Below are 19122 nucleotides of genomic sequence, written 5' to 3' on the forward strand. Positions count from 1 at the left end.
TTTAACATATTTTTAAATTTTGAACGCTTTCAATTTATTTATGATTACTAATTTTTGGTCAATAATCTTCTGAGTATACAATTCAAATTTTTAAGACTTGAATTCCATCGAGTTGAAAATTATTCATATTTCATAGTTGAAAATAAAATTTTGAAAGTTTTGAATTTTTATTGATTCCATTTTCAAAATTCTAATCTACAAATATTTCAATATTTAAGGTTTTGAAATTTTTCTGTTTTCTAAATTTCAATCTGAAGCTTTTAAAATTTTCAAGAGTTTTCAAAAGATTTTTAATGATTTTAAATATTTAAGGATGTTTTAAAAGATGTCAAGGAATTTTCATCTTATTTTTATAATTTTAAGGAATTTCAAAGAATTTTAAAGAAATACTTAAAAAAATCTTTAAATAAAGTTCAAGGTATGTCAAAATATTTGGAAGGTATTGCAATATTTGAGAGTATTTTAAAATGTTCCAAGGAATTTTCAATTGATTTCAATAATGTATTATGAGATTGTAAAAGATTTGAATTATTTTAGAGTATTTTTGAATTCTCAAGAGTTTTAAGAAGGTTTTTTAAGGATTTTAAATATTTGAGGATGTTTTAAGAGATGTCAAGGAATTTTCATCTTATTTTTATAATTTTAAGGAATTTCAAAGAATTTTAAAGAAATACTTTAAAAATCTTTAAATAAAGCTCAAGGTATGTCAAAATATTTGGAAGGTATTGCAATATTTGAGAGTATTTTAAAATGTTCCAAAGAATTTTCAATTGATTTTAATAATGTATTATGAGATTGTAAAAGATTTGAATTATTTTAGGGTATTTTTGAATTTTCAAGAGATTTCAAAAGATTTTGAAGGATTTTAAATATTTGAGGATTTTAAAAAAGATGTAAATGAATTTTCAATCCATTTTTATAATTTAAAGGAATTTCAAAGAATTTTAACAATTTTGGCAGGGCTGTTTAAAAAAACTTCAAAGTACCTAAGAAATCTTAAAAAGATGTCAAGCTGCTTCAAAAGATTTTGAAGGTTTCGAAATCATTGAGTGCATTTTAAAAGGTTCCAAGGAATTTTCAATTGATTACAGTAATTTAATATGAGATTTTAAAGGATTTGATATATCTTAAGATATTTTAATAGATTCCAAGAAATTTTCCATTGATTTCAATAATTTAGTATAAGACTTTAAGGGATTTGAAATATTTTAGGGTATTTTTAAAATATTCTAAGGAATTTTCAATGAATTTCAATTATTTAAAACAATTTCAACAAGAAAATTAATCTTTTTTGTCAAAAATTTAACTATGATTAAACATTAATTTTTGTATAGAAAATCAGACTTGGTGCAAAATAAATTTCTTTTGTGCAAAGTTCATGTATTTTACTAAAAATGCCTTTTTTACTATACAATTCAGCCTTTTCAACAAAGGAAATGAATTCTTGATTAAAATATATGCATTTTTTTTTAAATAACAAAACAACAAAAGAAAACGAATTTTAAACCAAAATAGATATATTTTCAAACAAGAAGAATAATTTAATTCCAAAACAGATGAAATTTTAATAGAAAACGGTCAATTTTCAAGCAAAAAAAAATCGAATCAAATAGATCAATTTTCAATGAAAAAAGAAATAAATTTTCAACTAGAAAAGATAAATTTTTAACAAAAAATTATATAATTAAATTCTCAGTTGAATTTTTGTTCAGCCCAAAAACAATCATATTCTCAATAAGATAGTTGTATTATCAATAAAAAAATTAATTTTTTACGTCAAATATAAATCTTAGACCATTAATGAAACAGCTAAATTTTCAATTTAAAAAATGAGTTTTGAACAACAACAAAAACAATCTAATTTACAACAAAATAGATAAATTTTTAAACACAAAGTAAATGCACGAACAACAAGAATAATATTCTGATAACAAAATGAATTTTCTACTAATGAAATGAATTTTTCTCTAAAAACGACGAATTTTGAAGCAAATACGAAAGCAATTTTCAACTTTAGAAATTAATTTCAATCTAAAAAATAAGTTTTCAACCAAAAATAGAATAGTTAAAATTTATTTCTCAACATAATAGTTTAATTTTCAACGAAAGAGTAAAATTTATAACCCAAGAACTGAATTTTTAATTAAAATAGATAAATTTTTAAACGAGAAGAATAATTTCCTATCAATCAAGGCGATTTTTCAACTGCATAATTGAGTTTCCAACTACAAATGATACATTTTTAACAAAAAATGGAAGAGTTACATTTTCAGTTCAAAAATCAATTTTCAACCAAAAAGACTTTTTAAGTCCAAAAAGGAAAAAAAATATCGACTTAAATAAAATATGTAGGTCTAAGTGAAGTACTTTAACGGAACAGATGATTTTTTTGCAAAACCTTTGAATTTTCAAACCAAATATATAAATTTCTAACAAGAAAGTTAATTTTAAATCAAATAAAAAAATTTTCAATAAAAAAAGATGAAACCTCAATCAAAAAAATGTAACACTTTCTTATTTGTTTCTATTAATAATTCAGTTAGCGTTTGAGGCGAATAACGAGAAAAATTATATCAAATAAACATTGAAATTCATTGTTATGATATCGACTAATGTAGTGAACTCGTTTTTTGTCGATAGAATGATGATTTTTCATCTACTTAATTAAACTTTTTTTACAGAAACAGAATACACATTTTGGTTGAAAACTCTTGTTTTTTGTATGTTATTCTTGTGTTGAAATTTAACTGTTTCCACTGAAACCTTGAGCATAAAATGGAATCTTCAATTAAAAAGTGTTTGTTTTTTTTCAATTGAAAGTTCGTCTTTTTGGTAGAAGCTTTTCCTTCTTGTTTTAAAACTGAAATTTTTGGTAAAAAATAATGATTTGAAAAAAAAAAATTTTCAGCTGAAAATTAAACTATTCCCTTCTTCGTGTTTCAAAAAGTATCTGTTTTGGTTAAAAATAATTTTTTTTTGTCTTTTTGAAAATTCTAATATTTTGTTGAAAATTAGTTTTTGAAATTAAAAAATTTAACTGTATCATTATCGATTAAAAATGTATTTTTTTTATTTAAAAAATTTGTTGTTTTTTTTTTGTAAGAAAATTGATCTTTCTCAGTTAAAAAATTTATCTTTTTTTGGTAAAAATTTATTCTTCTTGTTTAAAAATTCTTTTCTGTTGATATATTATCATTTGTTTAGGTAAAGATTAAACATTCAATTATCCATTAAAAATGTATCATTTTAGTAAAAAATTCAATTATATGGTAAAAATATTTTCCACTTCGCAACAAATGTAATGATTCTATGATAACTCAGGATTTTAAAACCAGAATAAATTTGAGGAGCAGCTGATTAGATCGTCATTCGTTAAGTCGGGCGAGCTCGGATTCGTGTTCGCGCATTTTCGGCTTTACACGAGGCTGGTATTCGCAGCAGCAAAATAGGGGGAATCTTCTCCCTTCATTCTTGTGTCGTTTTACCTTTCGGCTAATTCTTAGGTCGTTTTTGCTCTCGCGTGTTTTTACTTCTCTTTTCCGCAACTCTTTTTTTTTAGTTCGCTTTTGCTCTGAGCGTTTCAAATGTCAGAATGAAAGATTATAATAAATACTATAGCTACTGCAATCAGGGCCGTGGCCAGCCGTAGGGCCACGGCCAAATAGAATTAGTAACTTCTTTTTTTCTATATATTCAACGTGATTTTCATCAATTTTATTATTTTCGAGAATAATTTTTTTTAAATCACGTGATTTTCAGACTTATATATTATAAAATATGAAGATGACAGATTTTAAAACGTTTAAAAATGTAACATTGATACTCTATTAGAAAGACATTTAGCATGCATTAGAAGAGAATTTAAGATCTGTATTATAATTTTATGCACAATACTTATTGCCCGACTTAATTTTCGTTTTAAGTAAACGTATCTCATAGCTTATTGTTCCTAATCTTACTCTACTACATATATAAATAGGTAGAGCATTAAACCAAAAGGTTCAAGACAATTGCTCATACATTCTTTGTTTCTCCATCCTTCTCTCAAACTTGTTCACGCATTGACATTACGAATAATATTAATCAAATCAATTTTTTGTTATTTTAGCTATGCTTGACATGTAAAAACAGACTGGTCAAACTGGATGGTAGGGATATTTTTTCGACTCAATCAAGCTTTAAGCTAATAAAAAACGAAAGTATCTCTAATCTGAGATAATGCGCGCACTTTCCACAGCTTCCGATTTTGAAGAGGACATTTGAATCGTAAAATTCAATGCCCTATTAGTCAGTTATATCTTTCACACGTGGAACTTCCAGCACGTGTTTTTGTTTTGAGTTTCACTGATTTCCCCGTAGAACCGCTGTTAACTCGCTTATATTGCAACAGCAAGCACACCTTGCCGCTTGCCCTCCAATATTCGCTGACACACGTCTCATGCCCAAAACGTCCGAAAAGATAGCATGGCATGAGCCAACCGATATGCCAACATCTTCAGCAACTTCTCTGATGGTAATTCGGCGATTTTTCAACACCATTTCTTCCACTGCTTGAACGTTTTCATCTGTTGTTGACGTGCTGGGACGTCCAGGGCGAGGTTCGTCTTCGACATCCTCTCGGCCTTCTTGGAACAGCTTGTACCACTTATACCGATTTTTCTTACTCAAAGTAGACTCACCGTCTGTAACTGTCAACATTTCAAGAGTTTTAGAGCACTGGATTCCATTTTTCACGCAAAATTTAATGCAAACTCTTTGCTCCATTTTTTTCGAAAGAAGAAAATCGCCGAGCACACCAAACCCTTCTAACCTTTACGCCTCTGCCAGAAAAACAACTCGAGCTATATAATCAAAACTGTGAACATATGATCGTGACGAGTGTACCAACACAACAAAACAAAAAATTTAAAACTTGAATGTAGGTACCCCGCGATAATTGAAAAGTCACCTTACTTTTTGAATACACCTCGTATATAAACCCGTGTGTATAAATTTGTTTCCTCTTAGCAACTTCACCCTGTGCCGTCGCTCTCTCTGTAAAGAAACTCACTAAAGTTCGTTAAAGCCAAAGATACGGTATCATGTGAAATTACTGAGAGGAAACAAATCTATGTTCTCGGGTGTATATTTAAGCATGCCGAATGTCAGAAAATAATTTTTCACCAACCCTGAATGGATTCTGAGATGTCAATTAAAATCAATACTGCAAATATTATATTTTTGTCTGAAAGCGATAGCAATAGAATACTACTGAAAACTGTAATGAGTAGTCCTTTTAGAGTTTCAGAAAATATGGTCACAACTCATTACAGAAAAAACAGCACATAAGCAATGGCCACACACACACACACAAACATATATATATATATATATATATAACCTAAATCCAGAGGCACAATGCGGCTCTAAAAGTGCTTTATTATCATTTCTGTCACCCTTAAGGCATCAACCTTAATATCGCTCCTCTATAATGCTCCTAGGGAAATCAAGTTAATTGTCGAGAATGATAAGTGCCGCATATACTGGAACTTTATATTCTTGACAATTGTTTCTGTTGCACACTCGACGTCTGACATGGTTCTTCTTGACTTCGAGAAGCGAACCATGTTCGTTATCGAATTATCGGCGCCAACTAATAAAAACATCATAGCCAACGAGAATGAAAAGAAAGAGAGGTATAGAGACCTCATAAGGAAGTTTCGACGATTATACCCGGAATATTCTGTCAATCTAATCGTCCTTATCATCGGCGCTCCATGAGGTGCCAAGCTTTAACTTGTTAGTAGCCAAAAAAGCATCCCTGCGTGTGAACTATATGTTAAAACACTTGCGGGAAAAATGCAGAAGGCGGTCGTCCTTGGGTCGCTCCGTGTCCTCAGGGTGCACGAGACTTTTGCCGGATCGTCGTATTGATTCCCTTACAGACTGTAATCACCTATCTCACGGTCGTGAGACATGGTTGTGGCTGAAATTTTACCGCGATTTCGCTGGGATCGGGTGCAGTTTTTCAGATTAGCACTCGCTCCCGGCGAAATCCTGCGGTTGTCCTTATGACAAACTTTTAATTATGTACAACAGAAAATTGATAAATGAACATAGGTTTTAAAGATTTTCTGCATTTACCACGTGACGTTCTATTTAAGTTGTCGTAGAAAAAATTCTAGTCAGTCAGAATTAATATTTCAATGCATTGAAATTTCCCTTGTGGGTTTCCTAAATATAAGTACTGATAACTTACCTTCACTGTCTCATAATTGATCAGAGAATCAATAGCTTTGTTACTTGCTTCGTTTTCCGCTCTGTTCATGAATACTCTAAATTTTGTTCTCCATTGCGTAACTGCAAGTGTGAATACTGCATAAGTAAGAACGCAACCCAAAGCTACACTTGCATATTCCGACCCACATTTCAAACCTAATATCGTACTGACCAAAGCTAATTCAAAGACTGTAGGAACTACATTAAATACCATAGCTGTCAGTACAAAGTTGATACCACGGCTTCCTCTATCTATTGTCTGCAACAAAGTTGAATAAATCCGGGATAAGGGAAAAATTAATGGAATCAAATGATTTATTTAATCGTCTTTATCATCTTACTTTAGACAGTGCGCCGGTTTGTCGTGATAAATGAAATGCTAAGTCCAGATCGTGTAAATGCTGAAACACATTTCTAGCTATTTTGCGTATGGAATTTTGTGCAACTTTGGCAAATATTGCATTGCGTAGTTCATTAAATCCTGCTGCACCAGCTCGTGCGATACCATCTGAATTTTGACAAAAGCACAGGTAAGACGCAGATATGTACGCAAAGATGTGTTATATATTCTACGAAGTGATGTCAATTCAACATCCCCCGTAGATGTAGATTGGTACTTAAGATAAAAATATTATTTTTGCAACGTATGTATGAAATTTTCGATTTTTGTCGGATTTCTAAATTGAGAAAAGTGGCCAAATTCTTAAACAATGCGCAAAAATATATTCTCCATATCGCTGCATATAAACTAATAAGTCACTATAATTTAGGATGAGTTGTCGTGAATACTCTGAAAGTTTATTTTTATTATTTATAAAATAAAAATGTATGTCTTCTGGTTCCTGCCATGCACTTCAAGCCTATCAAGAATTACCTACTTTCCGCACTTGTTACAAAAATCTTTAACACATTTGGTATTCCAGAAATTAAAAATTGTAAATATGCAAGGCATACACGAATATATTTTTTTATTTAAAAAATCAATGATGCAGTATTTATTCTTGAATATATATAAAAATATCACAGAAATTATTTTCATCAAGGGGTTAACCACTTTTGAAGTCAAGTGTTTATTTGTGCCAAAGTCTCCTAGAATCTCCTGGATTCAGTGAATAACTCAAGTGTCATAAAATTTCCTCTAGTCATCGAAGTATCCTGAATGCAGCTGAAATCTTCAAAGTGTCTTGAATATTGATATTCTGTTTATTTAAATTTATAATTTATGCAATAAGATCACATTCATGGTAGTCATATTCATAAATTAAGTTTGCGAAAGAAAAGCCCCGAAGCCCTGAAGTCTTTATGTCCTTAGAAGTTTTTTGGCCCGTATAGCATATATCCAGTCCTCTTGTAGAGAGCTGAAGAGATTATTATAGACTCGCTCGCGAGACTTACCAGGGATAGTCTGGCGTTGGAATATATTCCGACGCAAAGAGAGAAACGCCTAAAGTGGCTGGTCAAACGACCAAGACGGCCCTAAGCGGAGCAGTAAACCTAATTAAAGGACAGCTGAAGCAGAAAGGCCTCCCGATGGTAACCTTTACAGAAATCGAAAGAGCTTTTAATTACACCTCTGGAGAGATAATTAGGGCGGCCATGATTGTTCATGTTGTGCTATTGCAGTCGTGTAATGAACCTGTTATATGTTGCCCAACAGGAACCAAACTAGGACTAGGACCACTTTATGTGGAACTGTTGACTCGGGATGTGAACAAAGAGGAATTTTTTTGCCCCTGCTGTGATGTTTGGTAGTGACTCAATTGCTTCATCTGCTCACGAGTCAGGGCCAAAACGTGATGTGCTATACGGACCATATACTCGTTATCGTGCGCAGCCAGCACCTGAATGTGCTCTTCGGAGTAATCCCACAAGCACTGGGGATAGAGGATTCATGAGCAAGAAGACTGGACCAGCGGTCAATCCCAGTAAAACAGACTTGGTTGTATTCACTATAAGGTATGAGGTGAATCACGATCACATTGTAACTGGGAAGATAAATGGAAAGCAAAGAACGAGTTAAATATCAAAAGGTCCTTCTAGATACAAATCTGTAATGAAACGAGAACCCAGAAAACAAGTACAAAAAGCCTGTAGCGACTCTGTCTCTCAGTAGGAGAGCTACATGGGAAAGCTGGAGTTTAAAACCGGTGAAACTTATGTTAAGAACTCAAATTTTCAACTTTTTAACTTCAGAAAAATAACTTTATTAACTCTACAAGGTTACACATAGCCATATAAGCACTACACACTCTTTTTTCCCATAAATTCGCAGCTCACTGCCTTCGCACTTCCTTTCACTTTCCCGTTCCTCTCCGTACGTCGCTCACTCCCCATCTTATCCCTATTCTCCTCACTCTTTTTTTTATTTTCTTCTCACCGTCTCTCATACATGCGCACTGATTACAATAATACATTATTTTCAGAAACATGTGAAGTCACCACTGTGAAGTCTCGACTGCAAAGGTTCAGGGGACTGATTCTGAGAGGCGTCACTGGCACCTCGAAGTCGACACCCACGATGGATCTGTGGGTGCTGATAGATTTTTAAGCCCCTCCATCTCACCATCAAGGCCGTGACTGCGAAGGATAGACACGGCGATGCACATCTGCCCAGTGATAGTGACAACTGGTTAACAGATGGCTCCCGAAATAAAGAGAATTCAGGAGCCGGTGTATATCGTAAACGAACAGAATGGGCTTCACAATATCGCTGCGGTGCAATACCACAGTTCTATAATCTGAGATTATGGCCATGCTCCAGTGCGCTTACAAGGCAAACGAGTATGGCAACAAAAGAAATATTTGCATCTGCTTCGACGTCAGGGTTGCTTAAATGGCCCCGAAATTGAACTACGACCACGTCGCTCTTAGTATGAGACTGTTTGGAGGCACTGAACAAGCTGGCGACACGAAACCGAGTTACTCTACTTTGGATCCCTTGGTATAGCGGCATCAATGACAATGAGATATCGGTCAGGCTACCAAAACTAGTAGCAAGAGACAAATTTACTGGATACGAGCCAGTTGTAGACATTTCCAGTAGTTTCGTCGCTGAAGAAATTAACATTGGGCTGACTGAAGCACAGAAGAATGAGTGGGAATTAGCCTGGTTGCAGATGGACAAAAATCTTTTGGGCTCAAAGCTAAACTCTAACCGAGCGAAGAAAATACTCAAGGTCGAAAAGAACGAAGTCGAACTCCTCACAAAAATGTTTATAGGATATGGAAACCTCAGGTATCACAGAGATAAGATAGGGCTTTGGGAAAATGCCCTCTGTCGTTTCCTCTCCCTATGGAGAGGGCTTTGGGGTACGCTTAGGCTTACAAGGGTGTCTGCTGAGGACGCTTTGGCTAAATTTAGCTATTTGCAGCCAACCACTACATCCTCTAGAGCTGGATGTCCTTATACAATCAGAGGCAGAAGCCGGGATTCATAAAAAAATGCGATTGAAATGGACATAACATATGAGCAGAGATGTTATGCCTTTCTATAGATACATTCTAATGCCCGTTTTAGAAAACGTATATTACATTTTATATTGGGATGATACTATCCAAACGGATCATTACATCCCAGCCAATTGACCTGAAATTGTGATGCGAGAAAAAAAGGTGGAAGAGTCTACATCATCGACATTGCTTGTTCACTTTACCGAAATTTTTTAGTCAACCAATACAACCAATATCCACACGTGTAGCGAGTTAAGGCATAAAGTGAAGACCATATATATATTTTTAAGATAAAAACGGTGAAATGCTCATTCACTGACCACATTCGAATCTTAGGGACCACGAGCCCAATATATGCACGTCACGTGTATGTACATAATATACATACACGAGGTATGCGCACATGAGCGCATAGTCTACAATGAACAAAGGTGAGTGTGGGATTTACCAAACGGCACCTGCCCACTAAACCTTAAATCCTTTCCTACAAACATAACACCGGAATCCGCGTGAAGATTACTTCAGTGTTAGTGTAGCCTCTGTACTTTACTTAACATAGTTCTCTGCTTTCTCCTTCCTTCGTTTCTATAGTTTGTCGCATCACGCTATTTGCCGCTGTCCATCTCTCCCTAGAGTCCAACAAGCTTTTCATCATGTTTTCGTCAGTGAAAAATTTACCCGTTCTTATTATAAATCTTTCCCTTGTTTCTTCCCATTTTTCGCATATGAACAGAGTGTGTTCGACATCATCAGTTTCATTGCAGTAGGGGCATATATCTGTAACCACTTTTCCACGTTTAAAGAGGTACTGTCTAAAGCACCCATGTCTCGTGAGAGTATGTGTCAAAAATTAATCTGGTTCTCCATGCTTGCGTCCTATCCATGTTTGGATATTTGGGATTAGGCGCCATGTCCACTATCCGTGAATACCCCATGTCCATTTTTCTTGCCATTTAGCCATAAGTTCTTCTGTTGCTTCACTCCGCTGTCTTCCTTCGTAGGTTTGCACCCTCTCCTGCGCCGGTAGCTCTATGGGTGGTATTTTAGCTATCAGTCCTATCCCTTCTGTTGAGACCGTGCGATACGCGTTAGCCACTCTGATGCCGGATAGTTTCTGCACTCCTTCCAGCTTCCGTCTAAGGTGCTTCTTTATCAATGCTTTGTGTCAGATTGGGGCTGCACACAAAAGTTGAGAGTGAACCATGCTCACCAGAACGCATCGCTTTCATGGCCTTGGTCCCCCGATATTGGGCATGAGACCAGTAAGTGCTGTCATGGTCTTCTCTGCTTTTTCTATTGTTCGGTCATAATGCTCACTGTACATACCCTTTGTGTCGAGCTATACTTCAAGCTATTTGAGAGCCTTACTCGGTCTTATCACGACACCCTTCACCTGGAAGTGAATTGGGCCTACTTTCCGTTTTCTTGTCAAAATGACAGCCTCCTTTTTTTCTGGCGACAACTTAAGAGTCCTGGTCCTCATCTATTCCACCACAATCAAAATTGCAGTGATTGCGGCGCTCATCAACGCTTCTTTGTTCTTCGCTACAACTACGAACGCCACGTCATCGGCGAAGACTACAAGCTTGACTCATACAGGCATATCTAGTTTCAGTAGGTCGTCGTAGGTCATCTATACCTCTTTTCCTCAGATCATCGAGGATATTCTGCCAGGATACGCTATTGAAAGCGTTCCTCACATTAATAGTAATCATTGCACACAGGCTCCGACATTGCTTAGAAAACGCAGCTGCCTGCTCTGCGCTGGTCACCACTTTTTTAACAGCATCGACTGCTTGCCCTCCCTCTCTGAAACCATATTAGTATACCGCTAGGCCTCCAGTCCTCAGTATATCCTCTTTAAGCCTATTCAATATAAGCTGTTCGAAGAGCTTTCCTTCAACGTCCAGGAGACATATTGGCGTGTAGAAACTGGGATTCTCTATGGGTTTGTTTCCTTTTCTTAGTAGCACCAGCCTTGATTTCTTCCAGGTCTTCGGGTTATATGTCTTGAGAACATACTGTGGTTTGGAGAGTGGTAATATTTTTATAATTTCCGGTGGTATGCAGCCTGGTCCTGATGCTTTGTTGTTCCTAAGCTTCGTGAACACTGCCTTTAGTTCCTCTATGGAGAAGCCTCTGAACACCACATAAGAAGCTCGGACAAAGTCTACTGGCTAATGCACTGCAAACAGTGAACAGTCACGAACAGTTTTCCAGCCTCTCTTCCTCGACGCTTTGATTCTGGCTTGAAGGACTTTCTTACTGGCCACGTACTCCTTCCACAGGGGCTCCTCTTGTACAGGTACGTTCTTTCTTGTAATCTGAGTGCGTTTCCTTCGGTTTTGCATGCAGACTGTCCGGAGCATTGCAGTCTCCTCGTTCCACCAGTACATGAGTTGACTCTCGCCAAATTTTTTACTTTTGGACATGCACCTATTGCAGAGTTGACCTAATCTGCTGGAGATTTCCTCCGCTGGTAATGTGTTCTGTCTCTCTGGGATTTCGTCTATAGCCATCTGAAACTTATCCCTATCGAGCTTCCTTCTGTTCCACTTCTTTTGCCTCTGGTTCCTGCGCAAGGGTCTTGATTTTTCCATGATTTCAAAGGTGACATAATTGTGGTCACTGAGAGATTCTCTTCCACTGACTTCCCATTGATTTATCCTAATGCCAATTGTGTTCGTTGCCACAGTCAGATCTAGTATGGACCCGTAGTCTCTCCTTACAAAGGTGGGTTTATCCCCGTTGTTCTCGACTATAAGGTCGTTTTGCTCTAGCCATTCGGTGAGTATTTTTTCTCTACGATCTGTCCTCTCCATCCCCCTCTGTGAAGATTTGGCATTAAAGTCTCCTGCAACTATTGCTTCTTCGCTTCTCGCTCTCATGCAGTTCGCAATTCCTTGCAGTAGAGCTTCTAGCTCCTGCACACCCCTGTTAGGAGAAGCATAGCAGCTGCATACCGTGAGTGTCGTAGTCGGGACAAATGAGAAACCACGGCCTTTTCCCTGCTCCTTGATGGCAATCTTTTGGTTCGATTGGGACGGTAAGGACCATATGGAGAAATGTGAAGCAAGCATCTATTGGTCCTATTGTGATTTCAGCTACATTCAATTTGCACACAAGATGCGCAGAAATTTTTGAACTTTCAGGAATCAGTAGGGTACTGGAAACAGTTCATAATGCAGTTTTATTAAGCAGCTGTCGCATTATAAGAAACTTTCTCGACCATCAGGAAGCAAGCGACTAAAAACCTATAAAATGGCAGATAATAGCTCTAAGAAAGCAACCAGTGGTGACTGTTGTCACCTCCCACGCTCGCGGCCGCTGTTTAAGTATAAAAGAGGTAAAAAACTAACTCTAATAGAGCCTTGGTGGCTCTACTGATTGCTCTACTGGTTGGTTGTACGCTCGGACTTCACGTTAGAAGTCCGGGGTTTCACTCCCTGGCCTGTACCTCTGGAAATTTTTCTATTTACTATTACTAAGCCTCTGGTGGTTCGGAACCCACCTTAAACTTCAGGTCTCCCCATCGTGCTCTTGGCTGCAACCCAGTCCGTCAATAATCAGGTAGAAACCAGGCTTTGCCCAATATATAAAAGCACACTTCTCTCATCAGATCACAGAATTACATTAAAAATGCATTCGTTACTGATTATATATACCGGGACAGCTCCATGCAAACTATGCAAAAAATATTAAAATCCAACTCTTACCAAAAATGTTTTGGACACATTGGGCACTAACCATCTTAAAGCCTGAGACATCATTTAAAATTATAAGTATAATAGGGATATGGCGTAGGGATAGGGCGACCCCATCGCCCGAGAGCTCCGGCCCTTGCAGTCATCCACGTTGCATTGAGATAAATCCTCCATGCAAAGACTTTTGTGGTGATGTCACAAATATCGGGCAGTGCCAACCACAATAGACAACTCTCGGATAGCGGTCATATGTAAGGAGTGGCAATAGGGCCGAACCGAAAGTACGACCAGGCAATGACCCCGGACAAACGCAGGAGGGGCATCCTTATCCGTTGGCAAGGAAGCTCACAGGCACGAAGAGGATATATAAAGAGGTTACATGAACGTTGGGTCAATATGCACCCGGAATGTGCTCATCAAATGCCTCAGTATTTAAGAGATCAGGTATGTTTTTTACACAAAGGGGGATTTTAAGTACATTATAAAGGACAACAGCAAGAACTAGTGGGTGAAAGGTCCACCAAAGCTTTTCTCAGGACCCATCCCACAGTGCTTAGTAGAAAGACGCACGATGATGATCCTTAAGACTGCAGATTTGTCAATTCTACCGCCCATGACTTGTTTAAACATCAGTTACAAGCTCTTTAATGGCATCATCAAAAAGAAGATATTAACATGTATGAAGCGCGTATTGAGTAAAATAGTTGAACAACGCGGATGCAAGAAAGGACTGGCAGATTGGAGAGAGAACCTGTTAATAGACAGGTGTATTACCCATAATTATATCAAGTATCAACGCAATCCGTCCATAGCTTGAATTGACTACCGAAAAACATTCGATAACACGACAACACGATCTCGTAATTCTGTATCTACAAGATCATCGCAAGCGATTTCAAACACCGTATTAAATTAATTTATAACATCCTCATCTCATCAGTCACTTGACTTAGTCCGTGGTTATGATGAAAAACCGGGCTCACCCGACAAAAAGTTAAAAAGATAATAATAATGAACATTTTCTACTTTTGACAAATTTTTCGGGATTTTGTACCACTGTATATACAGGGTCTTACATTTTACCGCACACCATTGATGATAAACACTATCACATCCTTAACAGTAAAAAATGTTTGTCCGAGACACACTTCCACAATGATGACATTTTTCTAGCTGCTTATTCACATTAAGTCTATAATTACTCCCCCTTTGACTTTGTTGTACTCTGACATAATCTTGAACTATCTGGTAATTCTTGATTGAGAGCAAAAAGTAGTTATTTAAGCCCACATTTAATATCCAATACACCCAACACACACAATAGAATCTCACATCTCAATTTCTCGTATTAATTGATTTACCGCAAACAATTTTCTACTTATTTCACAATTTAAATTGACAAAGCTACATAATACTTGCGAATATTCTGGGGTATTTAATTTTAATTGTAAGTGATTTCATGAATACTTCAAGTGATTGTAAGATAAATGCAATGTGATTGCCTGAGCTTTTTGCACACATGCTCTCGTCAATGACACATGAACTGTTGTCCATCTAACGCGTGCTTTTGATTAATTAATCTTTAATAGTTAATTACACATTAATTATAACCTTTACAAAAAATGATTATTATTATTATTATCGATTAAATTTTTATGAGGAATTCAAAAATACAAAAGTGTACCCAGAGCACTGGGATACCCTGTATATATACATACATACATACATACATGCATACATACATGCCTACATACACAAACACACATATATATATATATATATATATATATATATACATAATTTAAAAAAATTTAACAACCCCTACAGGGTCCAACTGGGAGCAACAACCATTTAAAACTGACAACGGCTCCCGACAAAACCTCGATAAATAAAACATATGGCTAAGTCTTACGAGTCTATGAGTCTTACGAAAGCTTGTTCTTCGTCCATTACACTGCCCCAAACAAGTAGAAAACGACTGGGAGGCAAGCATGTTAGTAGCAGATACCTTGTTCAACGCCAACAGATTTGAAGACCAAATCTGTCTATGAAGATGCTTCTATCTGCTTCGGAAAGATTCCTTCACTGTTGTTAGTTCCTGCATGTAGCTTTGAGGGACGCTCAAACATGTATAGGTTTTTCCAGTGTCAAGATGTCTCAGAACACTTACATCTCTAAGCTCGGACTCATCGGGAACGCCAATAATCTTTCCTTCCTTCATATGTATCGTGGCACACTTTTCCAATCCAAAGTCATTACCAATCTCTACTGTGTACTACTTCAGGATATTTAGACTAACTTAAAGTTTGGTGCACCACAAGCATTTATCTTGAGGTAATCGATATAAAATACATTAGTGACCTTATGCTCGCGATTATTAGTGTTACAGTCTGCGATGGACTCAATACGATGATCCGGCAAAAGTCTCGTGCATCCTGAGGCAACTACAGAGTTTACAGATTGTCGGTGGGTTGACTCCTCTATCGCAATGTACCAAGTTCAGTGCGGAATATGAATTATTTCTATACTCAAAACAGTAAAAAAAGATCGACCAAAAAAAATTTTAAGGACATAGAGTGGCGGCTGTTGACGGGTCGACAGTCTCTTTTCATTTTATAAACCTACGTTAATTTATATACTATAAATACATATATTCAATAAGTTTTAAACTTTAAATTATGAACACTTATTTGCTGAAACTATAAACTATACTTCTATTAAGACTTCGTCCTTTCTACAACTCAAGCGCGATGTGTAGACTTCCATTGTTGATTCTAGAAAGTAAAGTAATTTAGGCATTCTGTTATTATTTGAGAAAACGTCCTTTTTTAGGAGACACTTTCCAAAATGGCTTCCGGCATTCTGATTGGCTGCTTCGAATTTCGCGGCATTATTCAGCTAATCAGAATGCGGCACGCCATTTTTGGAAAACTGAAATTTACGTTACGTGCAGTTTTGATGATATAGGGATTGTGACAGAAAGCATTTTGTTTAAGTGAATTTAAGGTTATATGATTATTCGGAACAATAAAAATGTTACATAGTGATTTGCAAAAATAAAAATTATGATGAATATTCATTTGGTATTAAAGAAATGATCTTAAATTATTATTCAGTAAAATAAAAATTAGGTCAATTGTTCATGAGGATAAATCAAAATAATAGAAAATTGATATCGGGAAAAATAAATTTAGGTACAATAAATATTAGGGAAAATAGAATTTGGAGAATATTCATACGCATCGAATACAAAATATCAAATTAAATATTGTTAACTGTGTCTTACATTTAAAGAAACTACAAGATACTTTAATATAGGTCCTTAAAATCGTCTTGGAAGTTTACTTACGAGTAAAACCTCAAAATTGATCACTTAGTATACCCGGAAAACAATTAAACGATATTTTAAACATATCGGGAAAAAGTTGCCTAGGATTTAGTGGCGAAACTCTGTCGGATCTCGTTTCTTACACTAGATGGGCTTGTTCTACCACCAAAAATATTCGAGCTAAAGAAAACGGTGCCTGATAGGGTGTTTAGAAAGTGCTGTAATCCGCGTTCCAAATCACCGACGCCGTTGTCCAAAGAAGAATTTGAGGAAATTTGGAATAAAAAAATGGAAATCTGATTTCCCAACAAAACAGCAATCTTCAGGATTATCATAATAAACAATTGGAATCTCCTACGTAAACTTCAAAAAAAGAGCTGAGAAGTGATATTAAAGAAATATTGACTCGTGCATTAAGGATTTGAAAATCGATTATCAAAAAAATAACCAGAAAGTTAATGAGATGTTTAATAAGGCAGAAGAAGATGCAAGTAAGATATCATTGAGACTGGGGCTCGGGGAGCACAGCTTAGACGAGGTGGATGAATTGAGGGTCAACTTCCCGCCAAAGACGAAACGCATCCAAACGGAAAATAAGGTAGCGAACTCTCATCTAACACTATATCAGAGATAAATGAAATATCTTCAAGGAAAAAAATACAATTTTATATAGCTTTGCAAAATCATTTCTGAATGTAACCACAAACACGCAGAATCCATAGATTTAAGCGCATGTGTCCGAAAGTCATTCTAATGTGCATGAGATACTCAACATTAGATGAGGCAAAAATGTGAAAATGCAAAAATTTCTAGATTAGGGAAATATTCACAGACCAATAGCCAGCAATAGCAGAAGTACATATCAGGGCAGATCATACGAAACTACAAAAACTCGAATTCAAGAAGGCGAAAGAAAAAGCGAAATCCAGGATACCGAAAGGGGAGAAGAAACTGCGTATCATATGGACGCAAGGACAACCAAAGTTGCTGCCATCGAATTTACAAAAATCTTTAAAAGAAGACAACGGAAATCAAAATTATCTAAAAGGTTCTGTCAGAATGCTATTAAACGAAAATAATACTAGGGTAACAAACAGTATATATATCATAAATATTAAAGATTGTTAATCTATACAAATTTATTATCAAAACGCTAGAGGATTAAATATTAAATTCCACGAAGTAAGAACTTTCGATGAATTATATGAGTACGGTATTATTTCTGTAACGGAATCTTGGTTAAAACCAAATGTCAACTCGCATGAATTTTTTCATTATAAGCTTTTCACAACGTATAAAAAAGACCGCCATAGCTCGATAGGAGGGAAAGTGCTAATTTTTAACAAATAACAAATTCAATTCGCACGAATTAAAAATTAATCTTATGGTAAATGTGAATCCCTGGACTGACTACTTATCTGTAAAAATAATTAGGCGCTAGAACTCATTTATAATACTATCACTATATAATCCTCCTAATATAAATCTAATAAGACTATGGCGAATTTCTTCAACAACTAGAAGAATCCCTACTTTTCTTTAAATCTCCAATTCTTATTACAGGTGATTCTAGTGCCCGAAATTTCATTTTCCCGGAAAGGATCCACCTTTTGACCAAAGATTTACTCTTTTTGATTCTCTTAGGAAGTTTCTAGAGCTGAATCAACTTAACAATATTCGAAACACAAATGGATTAGTTTTGTATTTAATATTCGCCAACCTCAACAGTTGTCACGATAATCGCGCTAGTTGAATCGTAAATAGTAAATAGCGTATTTCGAATGCAAGGATCTATACAACATACGAGATCCTGAGTTGGCCTGCGATTTCTTATATCAAGCAATTTTGAACATGATAGTTAAAGTAGTACCGAAACATCACGTAGTTAATAGTCTAAAAAATTTCCAAATGGTACTCAAATGAACTAACATGTCAAATAAAATGCAAAGAGAAGTTGCGAAATAAAAAGTATGATCAAGGCAATCAATTTGGGAATTATTCATTAGAAGCAGTAACATCACATGTACAAAATTTCATTGTTAGGGAAAATAATAATAATAATACGAAATGATCGGAAGAAGCCTTAACTGCCGATCGAATATATTGGAGGTACATAGGTAAACTAAACGAGGAGAGCAAACTTCCAGACATCCTGTATACTCAGGACACTATACTTGATCAGCCGAATAAAATTATAAGTGAGTTTGCAAAATACTTTAATAATGTTTATAATCAACCAATTACCGATCACATTCCCGATACTAATGAAGACTACATAATAAGATTCGATCAGGGCGATATAGATGATAAATAATTTGTCTAAAGTGTTTGAAGCAGGCGCATCGAAGGAAATTACAGCAACGATTTCACCGTACTTTAAAG

The 19122-nt window shown here is 35.7% G+C and overlaps 1 protein-coding gene across 2 annotated transcripts in view; it reads right to left on the bottom strand.

Annotated features, from left to right (window-relative positions):
• Positions 1-19122, bottom strand: part of LOC117179408 (ATP-binding cassette sub-family B member 7, mitochondrial) — a 332187-nt gene that overhangs the window by 141993 nt on the left and 171072 nt on the right. For both annotated transcript variants that reach the window (XR_004467918.1, XM_033371167.1), the window contains exons 4-5: positions 6600-6766; positions 6239-6517 (exon numbers count right to left, since the gene is read on the bottom strand). Coding sequence is in view for 1 of the 2 variants with exons in the window: in XM_033371167.1 (XP_033227058.1) it covers positions 6239-6517; positions 6600-6766 (446 nt within the window). In the remaining variant the exon portion in view is untranslated. The remainder of the gene's footprint in view (positions 1-6238; positions 6518-6599; positions 6767-19122) is intronic.

The sequence above is a fragment of the Belonocnema kinseyi genome, chromosome 9, assembly GCF_010883055.1.
Source record: "Belonocnema kinseyi isolate 2016_QV_RU_SX_M_011 chromosome 9, B_treatae_v1, whole genome shotgun sequence".
Classification (NCBI taxonomy): Eukaryota; Metazoa; Arthropoda; class Insecta; order Hymenoptera; family Cynipidae; genus Belonocnema; species Belonocnema kinseyi.